An 18,739-nucleotide genomic window follows, 5' to 3' on the forward strand; every position below is an offset into this window, starting at 1 on the left:
GGAGGGGGGAGGAGGAGAGGGGGCAGGAGGGAGGGGAGGGGGAGCAGGGGAGAGGGGGTTGAGGGGAGGGGGTGGAGGGGGAGGAGGGGGATGTAGGGGGAGGGATGGAGGGGAGGAGAGGGGGTGGAGAAGGGAGGGGAGGAGGGGGAGAGAGGGGGTGGAGGAGGGAGGGGAGGAGGGGAGGGGGAGAGGAGGGAGGGAGGGGAGGAGGGGAAAGGGGAGTAGAGGAGGGGCAGAGGAGGGAGGAAGGGGAGGAGGAAGGGGAGGAGTGAGAGGGCGTGGCCTTCGGGGCAAGGAGGGGGTGGGGTGTTGCTGTCACTCTCGCCACTCCCACAACAGCGGTGGCGTCTCAACGCCCGAGTGCTGCTCTGAGCTCACGACGCCTGCACCCGCAACGCGCACACACACACACGTGACACACGTGCTGCGACTTACACACACGTGACACACACGTGCTGCGACTTACACACACGTGACACACTCACACACGTGACACTCACACGTGCTGCGACTTACACGCGCCGCTCGGGTTCATGGTAAACGTCAGCTTCAGTCCAACAACAACAACGACATCGTCAGTCTCGCCACCGGCAAGCCATGAGCAGCACTTAGACAACCGATCGTCGACCGGCTGTTCACACTGCGTCCGTCATACAAAACAAACAAATCGATAATAGTTTGAGCATTATCGGTAGCCCTGGCGTGGTTATAATCACCCGCAGCAAATCGTCATTTAGCGAGAGGCGACGGGGGTGGCTTCTGTTTGCTACAGCAGCAATGATGATGGACATGTTCAGTGTGGATGAATTCTTGGAGGAGTGTAGGGAGAATGGCACCACCACCAACTCGTCGTCGACCTTTTCCTCCAAGATGAACGTCTACAAGAAGTCGTTTTCCAACATCGAAGAGGTGGGTCCTAACAAAGTTTATCTTTTTTTTTGTATAAACACAACGATTTCCTCCTCCTCTCCCCCCCCCCCCCAGTGTTACCTTGGTTGTTTTAATGTGAAGTCGTGTTTAGGTGGTGCCCGGGAGGGCTTCAGATCACTTTGTGACAACTGTGGTTCGTTACTGATGTTAGCCGCGAGTTTGGGTATCGAACTTGGGGGGAGGGTTTGGCGCTATTCACTAACAATCAATACGACCGCGCCACGCTATCGTTTTTGATTGGGGGCAGACAAACACACAAACATAAACACAAACAGATAAACACAGACAAACAGACAAACATAAACACACAGACAAACACAAACACACACAGACAAACACAGACAAACACACAGATAAACACACAAACAAACACACAGACAAACACACAAACATAAACACAAACAGATAAACACAGACAAACAGACAAACATAAACACACACAGACAAACACAAACACAGACAAACACACAGATAAACACACAAACAAACACACACACAAACATAAACACACAGACAAACACAAACACAGACAAACACACAGATAAACACACAAACAAACACACACACAAACATAAACACACAGACAAACACAGACACAGACAAACACACAGATAAACACACAAACAAACACACACACAAACATAAACACACAGACAAACACAGACAAACTCACAAACATAAACACACACAGACAAACACAGACACACACACAAACACACACAAACATAAACACACAGACAAACACAGACAAACACAAACAAACACACACACAGACAAACACACACAGACAAACACACACACACAAACACACACAAACATAAACACAGACAAACACATAGACACACACAAACAAACACACACACAAACACACACACAAACACACACACAAACACACACACAAACACACACAGACAAACACACACAAACAAACACACACAAACAAACACACACACAAACACACACACAAACACACACACAAATACACACACACACACAAACACACACACAAACAAACACAACAACAACAACAACATCGTCAGTGTGTATGATGCACAAGTCGTGCAACGTGTTTAAACTCCGCGTCCGATTGCCAAACAGTGTCAACTCGCCCTGACAGCTTCGTCGTTTGGAAAACGGGAAAAGCCACTTTTTTTTCTCTCTTCGTGTCTTGAAGCTTTGGCAGCACAAGAAGGCTTATTGTTGTTGTTGTTCCTCGTTCTAACGCCATAGTCTCTTCCCCTTATCCCACCACCACCAGATGCCGTATTCACAGTTGAATTAAACAATTGGGGAGTCTTCCCCAGTCAGCCGTGTTCACTCACGACCCCGTCAGAGTCAGAGACCGATTGACTGCCTTGCTTTGCCTGCCTTGCCTGCCTTGCCTTGCCAGTCACCTGCCTCTCTCTGTGTGTGTGTGAGTGACTTGTTGCAGTGTTCTGTTAAACGCAGGCAGATTCACAGCCGCCTCTGCATCACAAGGGGGACGAGAGCCAGTCAGTGGTGGTGGTGGTGCGATTTGTGGACCTGCAACACAAAAACTGCGGATCGAATTCGTAAACCCATCAGAGACACGTTGAGATACACACACAGAGATGCATAGACCGAGAAAAAGGCCCATCGAGATATAGGAAGGTATAGCTACAGTACACAGACACCCAATAGAAATGCAGAGACATATACAGATAGTCTTCGAGTTACGATGATTCGACTTACGATATTTCGATCTTACGATGGCAGTTAAGTTAAGTTGTCTCGGTGTTCAATGCATGTTAAAAGTTTTTTTTTCTATAGCAGATAGGATTGTTTCCTGAAAAAACTTGCTATTAAATTGCAGTTCATATCGGTAGGCTAAGAATTTACCTTGTTTTTTTTACTTTACACTTTACTGTGCAATACAGTATGGTAATTAGTAAATACATACAGTATATAGTTTATACACTAAACTATAAACGATATATACTGTACAGTATATATAGTTTATACAGTAAACTATATATACTGTAAATTGCTCTGTTTTGCTAAATTATCACCATTCTTTAAGACTCCTGGGTAGGCTAGGCCATCTTAGACTTACGTTATTTTTGACTTACGATGGGGTCGTCGTAACGCATCTCCATCGTAAATAGAGGACTACCTGTACATTGATACACATAGAGATTTCGAGAACCATCGAGACCCATACCGATACTTTAAAGACAGGCCACATGAGTCCGATCGTGGCCTTGGCAACCCAAAGTGGACCATTTAGTAAACCGTTGTGGTCTGTGCTCATTCAACAGACGAGGAATTGTCAAATCGACACCAACTCACTCCTGGGCTAGCAGATCAAGACCATTTGGCGCCGAGCTCGTGAATACACTGCCATCATCACACTGCAAGAATAGAATCGTGTCCCGTTGAGTTGAGGATTGTATAGTTTTGTAGTGCGAGATATTTCAGCGTATCCAGGATTATGAGATGCACTCTTTCCCCCCGTGATTTAAAGCAGAGTTGGGAGATGCATCTGATAATCCAGTAGATGTGAGTGTGTGTTGTATTGATTGACACCAGGCACAGGTTTGGGGGGTACGTTTTCCTTTCTTCGATGTCTTATAATCCATGGAATAGGATTGTATACAAATCTTGAGTCACTTTATTGGCATCGTTTGATACGTGTGGTGGCAAGTTGCTGTTTTGATGTTAGCTCATGGATTTAATTTTAATTGTGTGCGGTACACACCTTTGTGTCATATATATATGCCTCGGGGTGTAACCAACCCATCTAATGGCATTGACGAACTGGGAGGCACTTTAAAGTCATTGTTTTTCAGGTTCTTACAATTCCCTCCCATTGTAGCTGATGCCAGTTAGTGAGTAGGTTTGAGTGGTAAACTGTCTTGGACGTCAATGAGTTACTGCCAATGGAGCACTATAGTTATCTTAGGGAATTAATAGTTAATCTGTAAACAATTAATGGAGTAAACATACACAAACAGTATACCAACACTACTTAAAGCCAGGTCCACAGCAAATTAGCACACCTGACGTTTTTCCATTTGATTACTTGACAAAAAATACATGCACATTGTCCTGATAATGCACTTTGCAGAAAGCCTACACTATTGGCTAAGTGGCCCAATCTCTATTATGTCGTTTCAGTGTCTCCATTCCCGTAGCTGAAAGGACAGCAGTTTCCAATGAACAATGATCTTGAGCCAGATTGTAAATGTGTATTGTGTGTACAGTGCATTATCCAGGCATGCGGATGTGTGTGCGAAATTATTTAAACGTGTGATTGTAGAAGCGTAGGTGGAAAAGGTGCACGTGAAAAAAAAGTGCTGTCAGTGGACACGAAAATATAAGAGACACATTAATAACGTCCATTTCGATGGCCAAGTTCACCCGTTTAAAATTGAGGTTTAATACGGTCTCGAACCCACTTTAAATTACTGAAATAACACTGAAATAATTTAAAGTTCTGCATTTCGAGGGGTGGGAAAATATGAAGCGAATACACACTGTATGACCAAATAAATAAATAACCAACCAACGTGTTGCTTACATGTACAAAAAGATAACCGACCACATTCCCAGCTACCTCTGTGATTACAGTTACACGGCCATGTGAAAGGCAGTGATAAAACTACTGCCCTTAACACAGAGACTCGCAATCGGCAAGAGAGATCTGGTGTTCGGTATTTATTTCTGCCATGCAAGTCATATGTGTCAGTGGTGAGTGATAAAGTAATATTTGTCAGTGATAAATAATACTCTCATTCACTCCCATAGTGCAAAAATAATGATAATCACAAATAGTCGTTCTGTGACCACTCAAATTAATCGTATTGTATGTTCTCACCTGCTTCTGATATAATGGTGTACAGTATTGGTGAATAGGAGATGACTCAAAATTGCTAAAATTACGAATTAAGAATGAGTACCTGAATAAATTCAACTATTTATATTTTACCAGGTAAGGCCCACTGAGCTATAGCTCTTTTTTTAGAAGCGATCTGGCCACAACATGATATCTCAACGAAGTGGTTTATTATGTGGACATTTCTAGGAGCCAAATAGTCTAAAATCGTGTTCTAAATGTGGAGGAGAAAACGAGCACCCAGAGAAAAATCCATGCAACCACGGGGAGAACAAACTCCAAATATACAGGCGTCGGGGTTGTGATCAAACCCACGACCTCCTGAATACCATTCGAGGTAGTTAACATATTGCCACCATGGCGCCTAATAAGGCTACTTGAGGCCAATACTGCGAGAACATCCATGTGACCCTCAATGAAAAGGCTCTACCAATCAAATTAACCTTTATCTTCAACTGATTAATTAGATATGACAACATCCTCCTTCTAATGTCCCATGGGGATGAACTGCAGAAGATTTTGGAAGAATGTAATACAGTGGAGAAAGCTGTAAGGTTGGGCAAAACAAAGTTGATATACGAGTTTGATTAGGTCATCTGAAAGAGGGATAGACTTAGAAAGCACAGCAGAATAAATATATCTAGTATGTCTAATGAAAGCTGTCAGTGTATTGTTAAATATTATTTGATTATTTTGTTGCCATCAGTGTTTGGGTTGTCAATTTTTCCATGATTTCACTATTAACATGAAAAAAAGTAACAACCACTGCATGGGCATTCTCTCTAGTCCGCATTGATAGTGGCATTGGCTAATGCAGCTTAATTTTCTTTATTTTATTTTTTTGTCCAGCCCCTGATTTGTATCTGAATCGCATTAATAAGTGATTGGAGTGAATGTTGCTCACCATGTATAAAATAACACATTGGGCTGAGCTAGCTTAGCATACATCAGCTGCATAACATTGTAGTATCTTTGAGGTTTGTATAACGATATAATTTGTCAGACAGGTTTTATTTCTTTATTATTTATTGCAATGAATAATGCGATCCAATTTCTTACTTCCTGAGTACCCACTGCTCGGACCATGCAAGGGCATTTACTGTAGTTATTCACAGTGTGGTCTGAGAAGGCCTAAGGAAGTGTGGTTCACCACTGGAAACAGTTACTTTTGCTACCTACTTGCCTTGTTAGCAGGCAGCCTTACTGCACCTTCTCTTGTAAACCGATGAAAAAAATTTGTGCTGTTTGAAAGTTGGCACATTGCATTCCCGCTTGTCAAATTGCCGTGTTGTTAACTTAATTTATATTGTGTTAACATGTTGTTATGAATAAGCCTAACCTACGGTTACTATTATTATAATATCATACGAGATACTGTTAAGCCCTCGTGTTTGTATGAGTTCGCATTAAGACATGGTAATTAGACGACAGCAGATTGCAAATTTCTTAGACGTCTTCTTTTTGAAGGTTTGAGCGTCGGTTTATTTGGCAATTATAAACCCTATATTGACGTTAAATTTAGATTCATGTGGAGGTTCTTTTATTTAAGTGTGGCATGTTATGATTATGTATTGTGTTTAAAATATATTGATTATGGTCCTTACAATGCTATAATTTCACATCAAGCTTCAGATGTGTCTGCAATGTAGGAAACAATACATCTATTTCCCACATTTAGTGGGGCTTCTCTCGAAAATATCTTGGGGTCTTTGTCAACCTTTCGAATCAGAGGGCATGTTGTGGCAGATATGGGATTTTAACAGTGAACCTATGTATATCCTCTTCCACTTGGGTAACAAAGACCACCGTGCTATCTTGCTGACCCATAAATCATACGAACTACCTTGTACATTATTTTAAATACGCCTTAAAATAAAAAAATGACATTGCCACATTGTGTCCACTCCACCAGTCCTTCATATGCAAGTTTACCACTTTGATTTTAACCATGTCTGTCTAGGCCTGCCTCTTGGTGTCTGTCCTAGTACTTCCATATCTTATGGTCTGAGTTTACTGTAATTTTATGAGAAATCCTGGCCATCTGAGTTGACTTTCCACAGTTGGGTGGGAGGCACTCCTGTAATGTTTTCGTTGATCTCTTTATTTCAAACCCCCATGCAGTCATATGGTCCATGAGAATGATCTTGCAATCCAATTGAAACATGATATATGTTAATAGCTTAGTTAATGGAAATGTATTTGTATATACCATGTTTTTATTATCATGCATGTTGAATAATGTATACAGAAGATGTATTTTACCAATCCAGGCATTAAATATTTATCAAACATGACCATACACATCTGAGCTCTGCTATAAATAGGTAGGGCATGGTTAACATTCTTGTACAACCTCAGTCAGCTGGTGACTTTTTTCAGCTTGCTGGTGGCATTTGGTTCTGTGCTCATGAGTTTAGTGACATAGCAATCAAGCGTTGCTGGGAGTGGTTCTGCTTTGTTGGCCATAAATGTTCTGAAGACATCACGTACCAATTGCACAGATTAATACCTTGCTCATATCGCGCGTTGCGCCGACATTTCACCAACCCATTAGGTTTTTGGAAGAGTAATTTGGTATTCTTGGATCTTTCGGTAAAGTCACGTAGAAGGGAAATAATAAAATAATAAAAATAAAGACGCTTTTTGATAGCTCTGTTCTTCACCTCATGAGGACGGCTGCTTGTGCTGTGGCCGAAACGTCGTGAGAATTGTATTGTGTTTTATTTTTATTATTTGATTATTTCCCTTCTACGTGACTTTACCGAAAGATCCAAGAATATGAATCCCTGCAGTTACGAAAGCATTAAATCGAAAAGTAATTTGGTAGTTGTGGAATGTTTGACTCCACGTAGGAACGTCACAGCCAAAACACGATATTGGAGCAGTGATTGGGTTTCCCAAAATATACCTTCTCATTTTAGCTTGTGGGTCTTATTTGATGCATTTGCTCATGCTGCCATGCATCTCCTATTACTCATTCCTGTTACCCTGCAATAGAACGCATAGCTTTTTCCAGTACTGTTCTGCATGTAAACTCAAGTGGTAGAGCAATGAATACATTTTCAACTATAGCATCGCAACTGTATAACTTTTGCAAACCTTGGTATGGCTCGTGTTAATTATACTATAATTCAGAGCTGGGCTATCTGACTATTTAAGTCATTGATTGCACTGCCGATTATTGAATCGATTACTCGACAAATTGCTCATCACCAAAAAGTTACGAAAATTCATCTCATCAATCTCATGCCTGCTCTCACGTGTGCCGCTGGGTGGGAAGTTATGGGCGGAGCATGGTGACGTCATGTGCTTGATCATCCCAGTGGCCCAAGTTCAGTAATTGACCATAAAAAGAGTCTTGGATTTTAATCTTTGGGCCATTAAATCTACAGGGTGGTCCAGATGGCCTGTGATCCCCAATTTAATTATCTAAAATTTTATATTTTTAAAGTGAGGTTTATTTAAAACAGAAATTAATCTACACTATGGGAACCTCATTTGCCAGTAAAAATATGATAATTGGTTCTTTACCCTTCTATCTGGCAACAAAACTGACACCTTGTTTACAAGGAGTCATGTTTGCATAGACCGCAATACCTGCAGTCATAATACAAACAAAAGAACATAACTCTGATAATGTACACTGTCCTTAAAGTTGATTGATCCACACCCGAGACAGCTTTCCTTAGAGCCTAGTCTCATATGGGTTGGACCAGATGACGCCAAAAGGCGCGTCATCTGGTCCAACCCATATGAGACTAGGCTCTAAGGAAAGCTGTCTCGGGTGTGGATCAATCAACTTTAAGGACAGTGTACATTATCAGAGTTATGTTCTTTTGTTTGTATTATGACTGCAGGTATTGCGGTCTATGCAAACATGACTCCTTGTAAACAAGGTGTCAGTTTTGTTGCCAGATAGAAGGGTAAAGGACCAATTAACAGAAATTAATTTTACAAAGAAAAAGCACAATTGTTAGGGGTGAATTAATTTGGGGTCACAAGACGTCTGTACCACCCTCTAAATTAACGATTAATCGTGCGATCTCTAACTCTAATGTAATACTGTCCTGTCTAGTTGAAACTACTTTGTTAGTAACATATGCCGTAGTTTGATAGTGACGGAAGGGCGCGAGAGAGTTGTATGCAAATATGAACTGTAGTTTTTGCATAACGTGTTAAGATCATAAGATCTTTATTGTCAAGCTGTGGGGGGTTTTGGCTTGCCTGCATCAGCTGCAGTGATGTCTGATAGTGGCTAATAGCAGTGAGCAACGGTAACATAAATACGTTGTCTTAAACGTCTCATATGAAGCATGTGAATGTGTCCGTCGCTTAAAATCGTGGTCACTGCTGAATAGGGTGTATTACCAACGCGTTGTCTGCCAAAGGTGAAACTTCTGAGTTGCCACTTTGGTAAGGAATATGAAATTTCTGCATGTGCGAGAATGTATTGGGTGTGTGCGAGAATGTATTGGGTGTGTGCGAGAATGTGTCCACACTGCGGCCATTTCAGATCTGCACACTTGAGCATTGTGCGTGGGTGATCATAGCGACCAAATTCCTCCGGCATCTCGTTTTTGGGAAAGCTTTTGAGGCAGGCTTCTGCCGTTGTCCAACACGTTTGCAATTGCAACCACCGCACATACGGACACTGCCCGATGTCTCTCTCTGGGCCAGTGCACTCTGATTACAGAGGGTCGTGCTGGTTTATCTGTGCCCTAACCAAGGCTGTTTCCTTGCTCCACACCTCGGCGTGTTCGACCGACAGAGAGGGCACGTGGGAGATAGTGAGTGCTGCTTTGGTTCACTTGCTGCACACGGAAGGGCAGGGATTGAGAAAATGTGTCAGGGGCCCTAAATAATGGCAGGGTGTGTAGGGCATGTGACTGCATGTCTCATATGCCAAAGCTAGCTTAGGTGACTCAAAAGGCATGTGCTTAGACTGGTTGTGCTTTGCTGGCATGGGTTACTGCAGCATCATCAGCCTTGGTATATACGCAAAGGATATATATGTTTCAAAAATGTTTCAAAAATGTTACCTTGTGTGTGGCATGTTCTAAGTGAGTTTTTTTTTAATTCTGAACTTCATACCGCACTGGGGGAAAAAAACTGTCCACAAGTCCATTCTAACTGGAAAGGAAATTATCCTTGTGATGTGTGTGCATTGTGTAATTGTGTGTAATGCTGTTGTGGGAGCATGGGAGTAACTGTGACAACACCTTTTGGCTGCTGCAGCTTCTGTGATTGAAAATATTCAAAATGTTTAAAATATATTTCGTGGAAATGTTTTTCTTCGGAATGCAAACAGCCTTTAGATACAAAGTAGAGTACTGCACTGCTCTCACTGATATTAATGTTAAATGTAACTAAATCAGTCGTTTCAGTCTTTTTGGTATGATGGCCCCCCAATGAACACCACTGCTCCCCCCCCACACCAAGATACTGAGGCTACAATACGTAAAATTATCACGTGTCCACGACTAGCGAACGTCGTGTTAGTAAGGTATTTATTTCATACGCTTGGTTCTTTCAGTAAAGTCACGTAGAAGGGAAATAATAAAATAATAAAAATATCAAACATTGTTTTAAGGAAAAATAAATAAAAATAAATAAAAAACATTGTTTTATAACTATATTTTTTCCCTTTTACGTGATTTTACCGAAAGAACCAAGAATATGAATCCCTGCAGTCACGGAAGCTTTAAATCAAAATGTATTTGTTTCATGTTGTGTTTTAGTGTGTTTTGTGCTAGTAAGGCATTTATTATCGTGTGTGTTTTCATCGCAACGTGGCATTTACATTCCCAACGCATATTTGACATTTCTCCTGCACAATATCCATGCTGCAGGCTGTGTCTCTCCTGAAGGCTGGTTGGCGGGGGGGGGGCTCGTTGCTAGCAAACTAAAACTCACGTGAAAAAGATGTAGAATTTCCCCGAGTTTACTTTACATTTAAAATAACAATAACGCTTAAAATCAAGATACTAAAACTACATCTATCTCTTTGGTTCTTTCGGTAAAGCCACGTAGAAAGAAAAAATAAATTAAATAATAGCGTACGACGTTTAGATTGCAACACAAGCAATCATCATCAGGTACAAATGAAAGAGAAAACAAACCTATGTAGGCTTAAAAATATAATGCTATACAACACAGAGAGTTGGCTAACATATGATGATTGCTTGTGTTGCAATCGAAGCGTCGTATGCTATTATTTAATTACTATTTTCTTTGTACGTGACTTTACCGAAAGAAGCAAAGAGTAATTCCTGCAGTCACGAAAGCTCCAAATCAAGTTTACATCCATCTCGTCTTGCAGTACGGGCAAAACTAAAGTAGGTAACTAATACGCATGTATTGCACTCGTCCGGTAATTAAAATTGAGCACAACGAGTTCAGACGTGATGCGAGGACTGGCACTGCCATGCAATCTCTTTTGTGCAGCCATCACACTTCCCTGTTAAGTCCTGGAGGGTTTAATTAATGTCATTATCTGCCAACATAGGCCACGTGCTTGTTAATTCAATGTTGTCCGTAGAGTAATTAGAGCAAGCGTGCGCATTGTTGCGAAAAGGCAGTAGCCGGGGATATCACATCCATTTTGAATAAACAGCAGCATGATTTATTGATTGATTGCTCCCTAACCTAATGTCAAATGTCTCCTCAGGCGCTGGAAACCGATCGTGGGTGCTTGCAGAAGATGAAGAAATACGTGAAGACTATGTGCACCTCAGGACAAAGTACTCAACACAATTATAGAGGATTGCTTCATTACAATTATAATCAGAGCATAGTTATTTTTTTCTTCTAATTTTCTTGTTGTGGATTTCACACCTGATGATGATTGTTTGTGTTGCGGTCGAAACGTCGTGAGAATTTTATTGTTTAATATATTTTTTATTTTATTATTTCCCTTCTATGTGACTTTACCGAAAGAACCAAGAATATATATTTCCAAAACAGATGACTGCTATATCACTGGTATACTAGTGCGTAGTGGTATTCAGCTGACTGTCAGTATGCACGTGACTGAACATACGTTAACGTTGTAAGGTTACACATATTTACTCTAACTAAATGCACGCCATTGTGTGTATGCATGTGGAAATATTAGCGAATTGAAATAGTTTTCCTATTTAATTGAGCATGGGGTACACAGATCATCTGCTGTTATAGCCCTGATCCAGTGGTTCAATTTCCACATTCCTAAATATGTTCCATATTTTATTTATCCTACGGGAATGATCAGCTTTAGTCAACCCGCAACCAGGATTTGAACTCACAATCAATCTGATTGTGTGCTGCTCACTCTGCCGGCTCAGGCTTTACTTTTTACCATGTTGATGAATACTGTAGTGCAATGTTTCAATAAGCAAAACCCTCATTTACTTCGAATTAAAACCACTTAAAAAATGTAAGCAGTAATAATAATGATTCTGCAATTTAAAATCACTATCCCATCATACAACTAGTTTGAACGACTCCAGAGGCATGTAGGGCTGATCAGGATTTGAACCCACAACCTTCCTACTTTGAGCAGCACGCTCCATGTATCACGTTGCCATCTGGCCGGATTGTGCAAATGTACAGTTCTACCTTAATAATTTTTATATTAAAGAGACCAACATGGGTTCATATGTTGTGAACCTTGCCGTGCGCGCATTGCCTTTCAGCATACGTTGAAAACGAGGAGCTCTTTTCCAATTACCTGGAGAAGTTTGGAAACAACTATTTGGAGAGGGAAGAACCACACCTGGCCACTGCTTTCCTCAAATTTTCCGTCTACACAAAGGAGCTGTCGTCGCATCTGAAGAGCATGGTACCCGCTTGCCGAGCACATTTTAATAAAATCTGGGTGGAACCACAAGTGCAGTTCATGTGGAAACGCCCAATACGAAACATGGCATCATCACATGTCGCGTGGTTCTGTGATGACTATTGCTGCCCTGTGCACAGGTGTAGTACAGTAACAATGAAACAGTTTTATTACCAAACACCGCTTCCGTTTTTTTGCTTAGGGAACTATTACTTGGAATGAAAATTACGTTGATACATTGTTGAGCGAATGTTTATGTACGGCCCATTGCTTTTTTTTTTTCCTCTGCTGGATCAGGACCCTTATGGGCCATGAGGGATAATATGACCATGCTTCACCAACATGGTCAGTGCATGTTGGTGGAAGTGCTTGGAGTGCTGAACAACATTCGTTTTTTATTGCACTGCTCTCTACTTCCCACAACGCCTACAATATAGTGCATCGTAGTCTCCCATCCAAGCGCTATCCAGAGCACAAGCCTGCTTGTCTTCCAAGATCTGATGAGATCGGTTGAATTCCGGGTGATTTGCTCACATGCGAATATTCATGTGCATACAAAATCGCTATTCGGTCCAAGTTAAACTCGTATTTTTTTTTCATCTTGATTTCAGAACCGACAAGTAAACAATGTCATTGTGTTCTCCTTGGATACTCTTCTGAAAGGTGACTTGAAGGAAGTCAAGGGGGTGAGTGATCTTGAATGTAACCTTACACACAGTGGTATTGTCCTACTCGACATCTGCCAAAGAGAGTTTCGTGTCTCATCGGATTCTTCCAGTCTAGATAAACATTCTCATGATACTCACGAGAGATTTAGCAGTCTTTTTAAATACGTGGTCACAACCAGGTTAGTGTCTAACTGTGTTGTTGGCTGACTGGTTTGCATGACATTATGTTTATAAGGTCTGTGTTTTCTTACATGCAGTTTGCCGTTGTCTATGTGCTATGTACGTGGTGTCCCCCTGTGTGTTCCCTCGCTATGTGTTTCACCCCATTTCCACCTGATGATGAGCGCTTGTGTTGCGTTCGAAACGTCGTGATTTATTTTAATTTAATTTATTTAAATTTTATTTTATTTATACACACGTGACTTTACCGAAAAAACCAATGAGTATAATTTCTGCAGTTACGAAAGCTTAAATCCTAGATTATTCTCATGATAGATGCTTCACACTGAAAACGATGCCTTGTATATTTCTTATTTACAGGACCTTAAAAAATCATTTGACAAAACGTGGAAGGACTATGAAACCAAAATGTGAGTTATGCGAGTTACATTTTTTCCATACCCACGATACGTTTAACTGTTGTAAAGAAAACGAAGGTCTCCTGAAATCGTGGCCCACCTGAGTGACGTGTTCTTTTGTTGTGACACACCCCAAGGTCCAAAACAGAGAAGGAAGAGGACATGGAGCGTGAGCGGAAAGCTGTGCAGCTGCAGATGTGCGAGGTGGGTCGTTTGTCTACCTCTGATAAGAATTCTCCACCCACAAAGTGGCAGCGACGCAAGACTGTGTGTTGAGCAATGGGGACCACAGCTGTTGAGTTGCCTGCCCAAGAGGATGTGTGCTGTTATCACATGAGCCATTTCTGTCCTCTGGACAATTTTTTCAACAGAACTGGTCTGTCGGTTATAATGTTTTTTTTTTATCACGGATGCTGAGTATATATATGGCGAACTTCTTTTGCACTGTACATAGACCAACAATGCTTATCGGAGTACGAGTCGAAAGGCCTAAATTGCCAAGCAGCCAGCAATGAACGGCACTTTTGAAAGACAGAAGGTTGTAGGATGTTTCTTGAATTGTGCAAGATTAAGAACTCGGGTGAAAGAGAAGATAGGGGGGAATTCCAAAGTGGAGAAGTTCCAGATTGTATGTTGACCTCTGTGGTCTGGTGGTAGAACATTATGGGTGAGAGTGCATTCGGTCTGCTAGATTGGATCCTCAGCATGGTAGGAAGAATCAACGAGTGAACAGTAACAATGATAGAAGCAACGGTAGAGTAACAATGCAGCGGCTGGCCGATGGTATGGCGACTGTTGCACATGAATATATGTGTCCCTGTCATAAGAACATAGAATGGCCACCGCTAGCTTAGAACTCCCCACTGGAGATGAACGCAACGCAGCCTTTATGCGTGGGAATGCTGATGTTGATTATTGCCCGATTGTTTTAGAAATCAAGTGGATTTCAAATGACAACCGCGTCATTTTTCATTCTTCATTAATGTGATGTTGTTTCCCACAGTATCTGATCAAAGTGAATGAGATTCAATCCAAGAAAGGGGCCGATTTTCTTCAGCATTTGATCAAACTCTACCACACTCATTCCAGGTGCCTTTTTGGATTGGTTATATTTTTAAGCGCAGTTTTCCACATTTACACTATATATACACGGAGATGTTACTAAACACAGAATACCCACGATTACTGTTGTTTTTTACGCATTTTTTTCTCGCTCATGAATTCGTGTATGATGCTTTGTGTGAAGTTTACGATTTGTTGTCGACAGTTTTTTCCAGGACAGTTTAAAAATAGTTGAGAGTCTGAAAGGCTCAGTTGAAGACCTCACCGCAGAACTAACAAATGTAAGTGGCTCATGAAACAAAACATGGAAGTTGTAATGCGAGTAGGCCAAGACGTCCTAGGCACGTCGCTTTTACTTTCAGTTAGGAGTGGAACTCTCCCCCCACCCCCCTCCCACTGTGCAAAACTTCCCTAACCACAATTTTTTGTTCTTGCATAAACGTGTGGGTGTGTTTTGACATCCGAGTCTCTGCACATTGAACCATTACATTCTATCACCCTTTCCCATGTTACCAATGTATTTATATAATACATGTGTAGAATGTGTATGTATTATGTACAGCACTTTCTGAATCCACTGCTGGGTAAAGGCCCTCCCCATGGCATGCCAGTTACGTGTTGGTGAAGAGGGGTGTGGATGGGAAGCCGGTAGCGAAAGTTATTGCGCTGCGCTACGAACTCGGCGACCCGAGTTCGATTCCCATTCACCGCCACCACCAGTGATGATTATCTGAAACGGTGCTGGTCCTCCCCTAGGTTGACTCAGCCTCAAATGAGCACCTTGCGGTTTGAAACCCGAAGGCGTATGTACTATGCTAGTTGTAATCATACAACAACAAGATAAAGGAGGTCATGATTTCGATCTTGTTTCCCTGTAGTCACGTGTATTTTTTTCCGTGTACTCTGGTTTTTCCCTCCACTTTTAGAAACGTGTGTGTGGAGTATTTGGCTGCTATAATTTTCCACGTGAAAAGCCCCTTTGGTTGAGCTATTATTTTGTTGCTTTATAGCTCAGTGGGCCTTACCTGGTACTTTTTTTTTTATTAGTTTCGTCTAGTAGTTTTGTTGAGTACAAAGGACATGCATTCCCTCGGCCAGGTGAAATAGCACACAGCCTGAGATGAAGGCCAGGCCTATTATAAGAGCTCATTTCAAAAACGCTCATTCACAGTGTTGGTGGAATGCGCAGCTGTTGCATAAATTGTTCCCTTGTTGCTGTTCCAGATCAAGCAGGCGCAAGATGATGAGCGTAAGAAACTGTGTGCCATGAAGGACAAGTTGAAGGATTCTCTTCAAGTGGAGAGCAAGGAGGTTGGAAAGAATTTCTTTGTAATCTCAACAACAGTGTTTGTGTCAGTTATGAAGGTATACGTTTCAGCTGACTGTTAGATCCAGCTAAATATGGTGCTTACAGTATCTTTAAATCTTCTGAAAGATTTGATTGTAATTTGCATTGATAGTACGGATGCATTTCGGATAAAGAATCGTCGTAATTTTCTTATTTTGAAGGGAAAGGATGGATTGTTTTCGGATTGTTTACATTGTCATATATTTATGCCTTCGTGACTAAAAGTGACATTATTCTGCCACGCAACACAATGTTTGGCAGGAATACAGCAGAAGTGACATCATAGTGACATCTCTTCCGGTTTTCAGGTCAATCTGAAACTAAAAATTACCATTTGGATCTTCCAAAATGTTGCGTCTGTGCTTGATTCTATGATTTTTTTCAGATTGGTCTTAAAACCTGGAGCACATCCGTAAATGATTTAAGTTTCACGTAATATGAAAACCATTTTACGAAGAAAACTGTCCAAATGACCTCCACCACTCTGTCTTATTTGCCTCTATGCTCAGGATGCTGGAAAGCTGCAGGCGGTCTACAGCCTGCATCAGCTGCAGGGAAACAAAACTCATGGCAATGAAAAGAGTGGACACCTTCTGAAGAAGAGTGATGGGTAATTGTTCATTGTGGAACACGATCGTAATTTTACAACCCACTGTTTTGATGATGACCTCAGGGGTTTTTCTTTGGGGTTTTCTTTGAGCGTGCTTTATAATGCTGATCAGTGTGGATTGTGGAAGGGGGAGGGGCAAGGCTGGTATGGATACCACTCAATAGGCATGTGTGTCTCGAAAGACATTTATTTTGCGCCTTACGAGGTCAGCTGTGGGTTTTGCAGCGCCTAGAATGACTTGGTAGGCCAATCTTTGAGTGGCAATCCTTGCCACAGCAATTGCAAGTGAATGCGGTGGCAGCTCCAGAGGTTCATCTTCTTGGTTCTTTCGGTAAAGTCACGTAGAAGGGAAATAATAAAATAAAAAAAATAAAACATAATAAAATCATTCTCACGACGTTTCGGCCACAACGCAAGCAGCCGTCCTCAGGTGAAGAACAGGTCTGTCGGAAAGACAGCGTCTGAATGGGCACCACCAGGCTTGGCAGCGTATATTTAAGCTGGGTTGGAGGGGGTGTTTGTTGCTTTTTCTTTACGTCGCTCCCTCTTGGTCTGATGTTATCAGTGGCTAGGGAATCGAGCTCGGGTTGCCTGGATCATAGTATCGTACACGAACAACCGTACCATCGCTCCATCCTCTTACGTAATGCGCATCTTAAAAATGAATTCCGTTTATAATGCGGATTCACATTATCTGCCTCAACTGCGCTATGCTAGCTGGTGATTCCACACTAGCGTATTGTTGAGTGTATCTTGGGGATGATAAAAATGTGTTTTAATTAAAAGGCATCCTGTTAAATGTATTTACTTTGTGCCATTGCTTCGTATCATTTATGTTATTTTTTTTCTCTAGAATACGGAAAGTGTGGCAGAAGAGAAAATGTGATGTCAGAAATGGATTTTTGCTCATATACCATGGAGTGGTGAGTGTAGTTTTCCCCATACATTGTGATACACTTGTACGGGAAGTTATACATGCAATTATGTATATTGCATGATGTAAAACTCCTCTTATTTGCTTTGCTCTGAGAGCTCTATTGGTGGATCTTATGGTTTGTGCTTATTCATTCATTTTACTCCTTATAGCCACACTATGAAGCATAAATAAACTTCGAAAATACGATTGCTTTTCCACCACTTGCTGGTTCCCGCCCCTATACTGGGTATCTGTAAAAAAGAGCTGCATAGCTCACCAGATTTCTCCATGACAAATAAAGATTCTGATAAGATGATACATGACGTGCAATTGGGAGACCAAAATATGTGTTGATTTGGGTTGGTTCAAACCCACAAATAAGCGCAGATGATACAGAATATGTCACCAATTTCTGGGTGATTCTGCTGAGTTGCGGGAAACCCTTGACAAAGTGGAAGGATTTGGCATTTTAATCTTATGAGTGGAAGCCACCAATTTGGATGATGTTCGTCACAGCCCGGATGTTTGGGACACAATCCACTGATAAAACTCGGATTATATCAATTAATTTGCCTTTACTCTTGTTTTCTTCTCAGCCTAAGTGCGGGTGATAAGAATAATTGTCGTATGGACACAATGCATGCATATAAATCTACAGATATGAGTGCAATTCACTGTAACATGGGATCTTTCGTGCCAGTATGAAAATATAACAATAGCTTTTACCATTTCTGGCAATAAAACAGCTGTGTTAAGATGTTTAAACACCAAACATTATCCTTTTTAAGGAATCCTGTACGCCTTTTTGGCGTCCTCTGGTCTAACACTTTGAGACGAGGCTCAAAAGAAAGCTGTCTCTGGTGTGCACCAATCAGTTTCAAAGACAATGCATATATTATATTCTCGGAGGATGTTTTTTGTTTGCACATTCACCACAAAGTACGTGTGGTTAATG

General features: G+C 41.4%; 1 protein-coding gene across 1 annotated transcript in view; it reads left to right on the forward strand.

Moving 5' to 3' along the window:
- The first annotated feature begins 425 nt into the window (after positions 1 to 425).
- The window catches only part of LOC144931705 (arf-GAP with SH3 domain, ANK repeat and PH domain-containing protein 2-like), a 50,037-nt gene continuing 31,723 nt past the window's right edge, over positions 426 to 18,739 (forward strand). Inside the window, exons 1-11 of the mRNA XM_078855903.1 lie at positions 426 to 909; positions 11,454 to 11,526; positions 12,460 to 12,605; positions 13,214 to 13,288; positions 13,811 to 13,860; positions 13,986 to 14,052; positions 14,852 to 14,937; positions 15,116 to 15,191; positions 16,135 to 16,221; positions 16,768 to 16,868; positions 17,722 to 17,791. Coding sequence (XP_078712029.1) covers positions 778 to 909; positions 11,454 to 11,526; positions 12,460 to 12,605; positions 13,214 to 13,288; positions 13,811 to 13,860; positions 13,986 to 14,052; positions 14,852 to 14,937; positions 15,116 to 15,191; positions 16,135 to 16,221; positions 16,768 to 16,868; positions 17,722 to 17,791 — 963 coding nt within the window. The 5' untranslated portion in view covers positions 426 to 777. The remainder of the gene's footprint in view (positions 910 to 11,453; positions 11,527 to 12,459; positions 12,606 to 13,213; positions 13,289 to 13,810; positions 13,861 to 13,985; positions 14,053 to 14,851; positions 14,938 to 15,115; positions 15,192 to 16,134; positions 16,222 to 16,767; positions 16,869 to 17,721; positions 17,792 to 18,739) is intronic.

This window comes from Lampetra fluviatilis, chromosome 4, assembly GCF_964198595.1.
Source record: "Lampetra fluviatilis chromosome 4, kcLamFluv1.1, whole genome shotgun sequence".
Taxonomy (NCBI): domain Eukaryota; kingdom Metazoa; phylum Chordata; class Hyperoartia; order Petromyzontiformes; family Petromyzontidae; genus Lampetra; species Lampetra fluviatilis.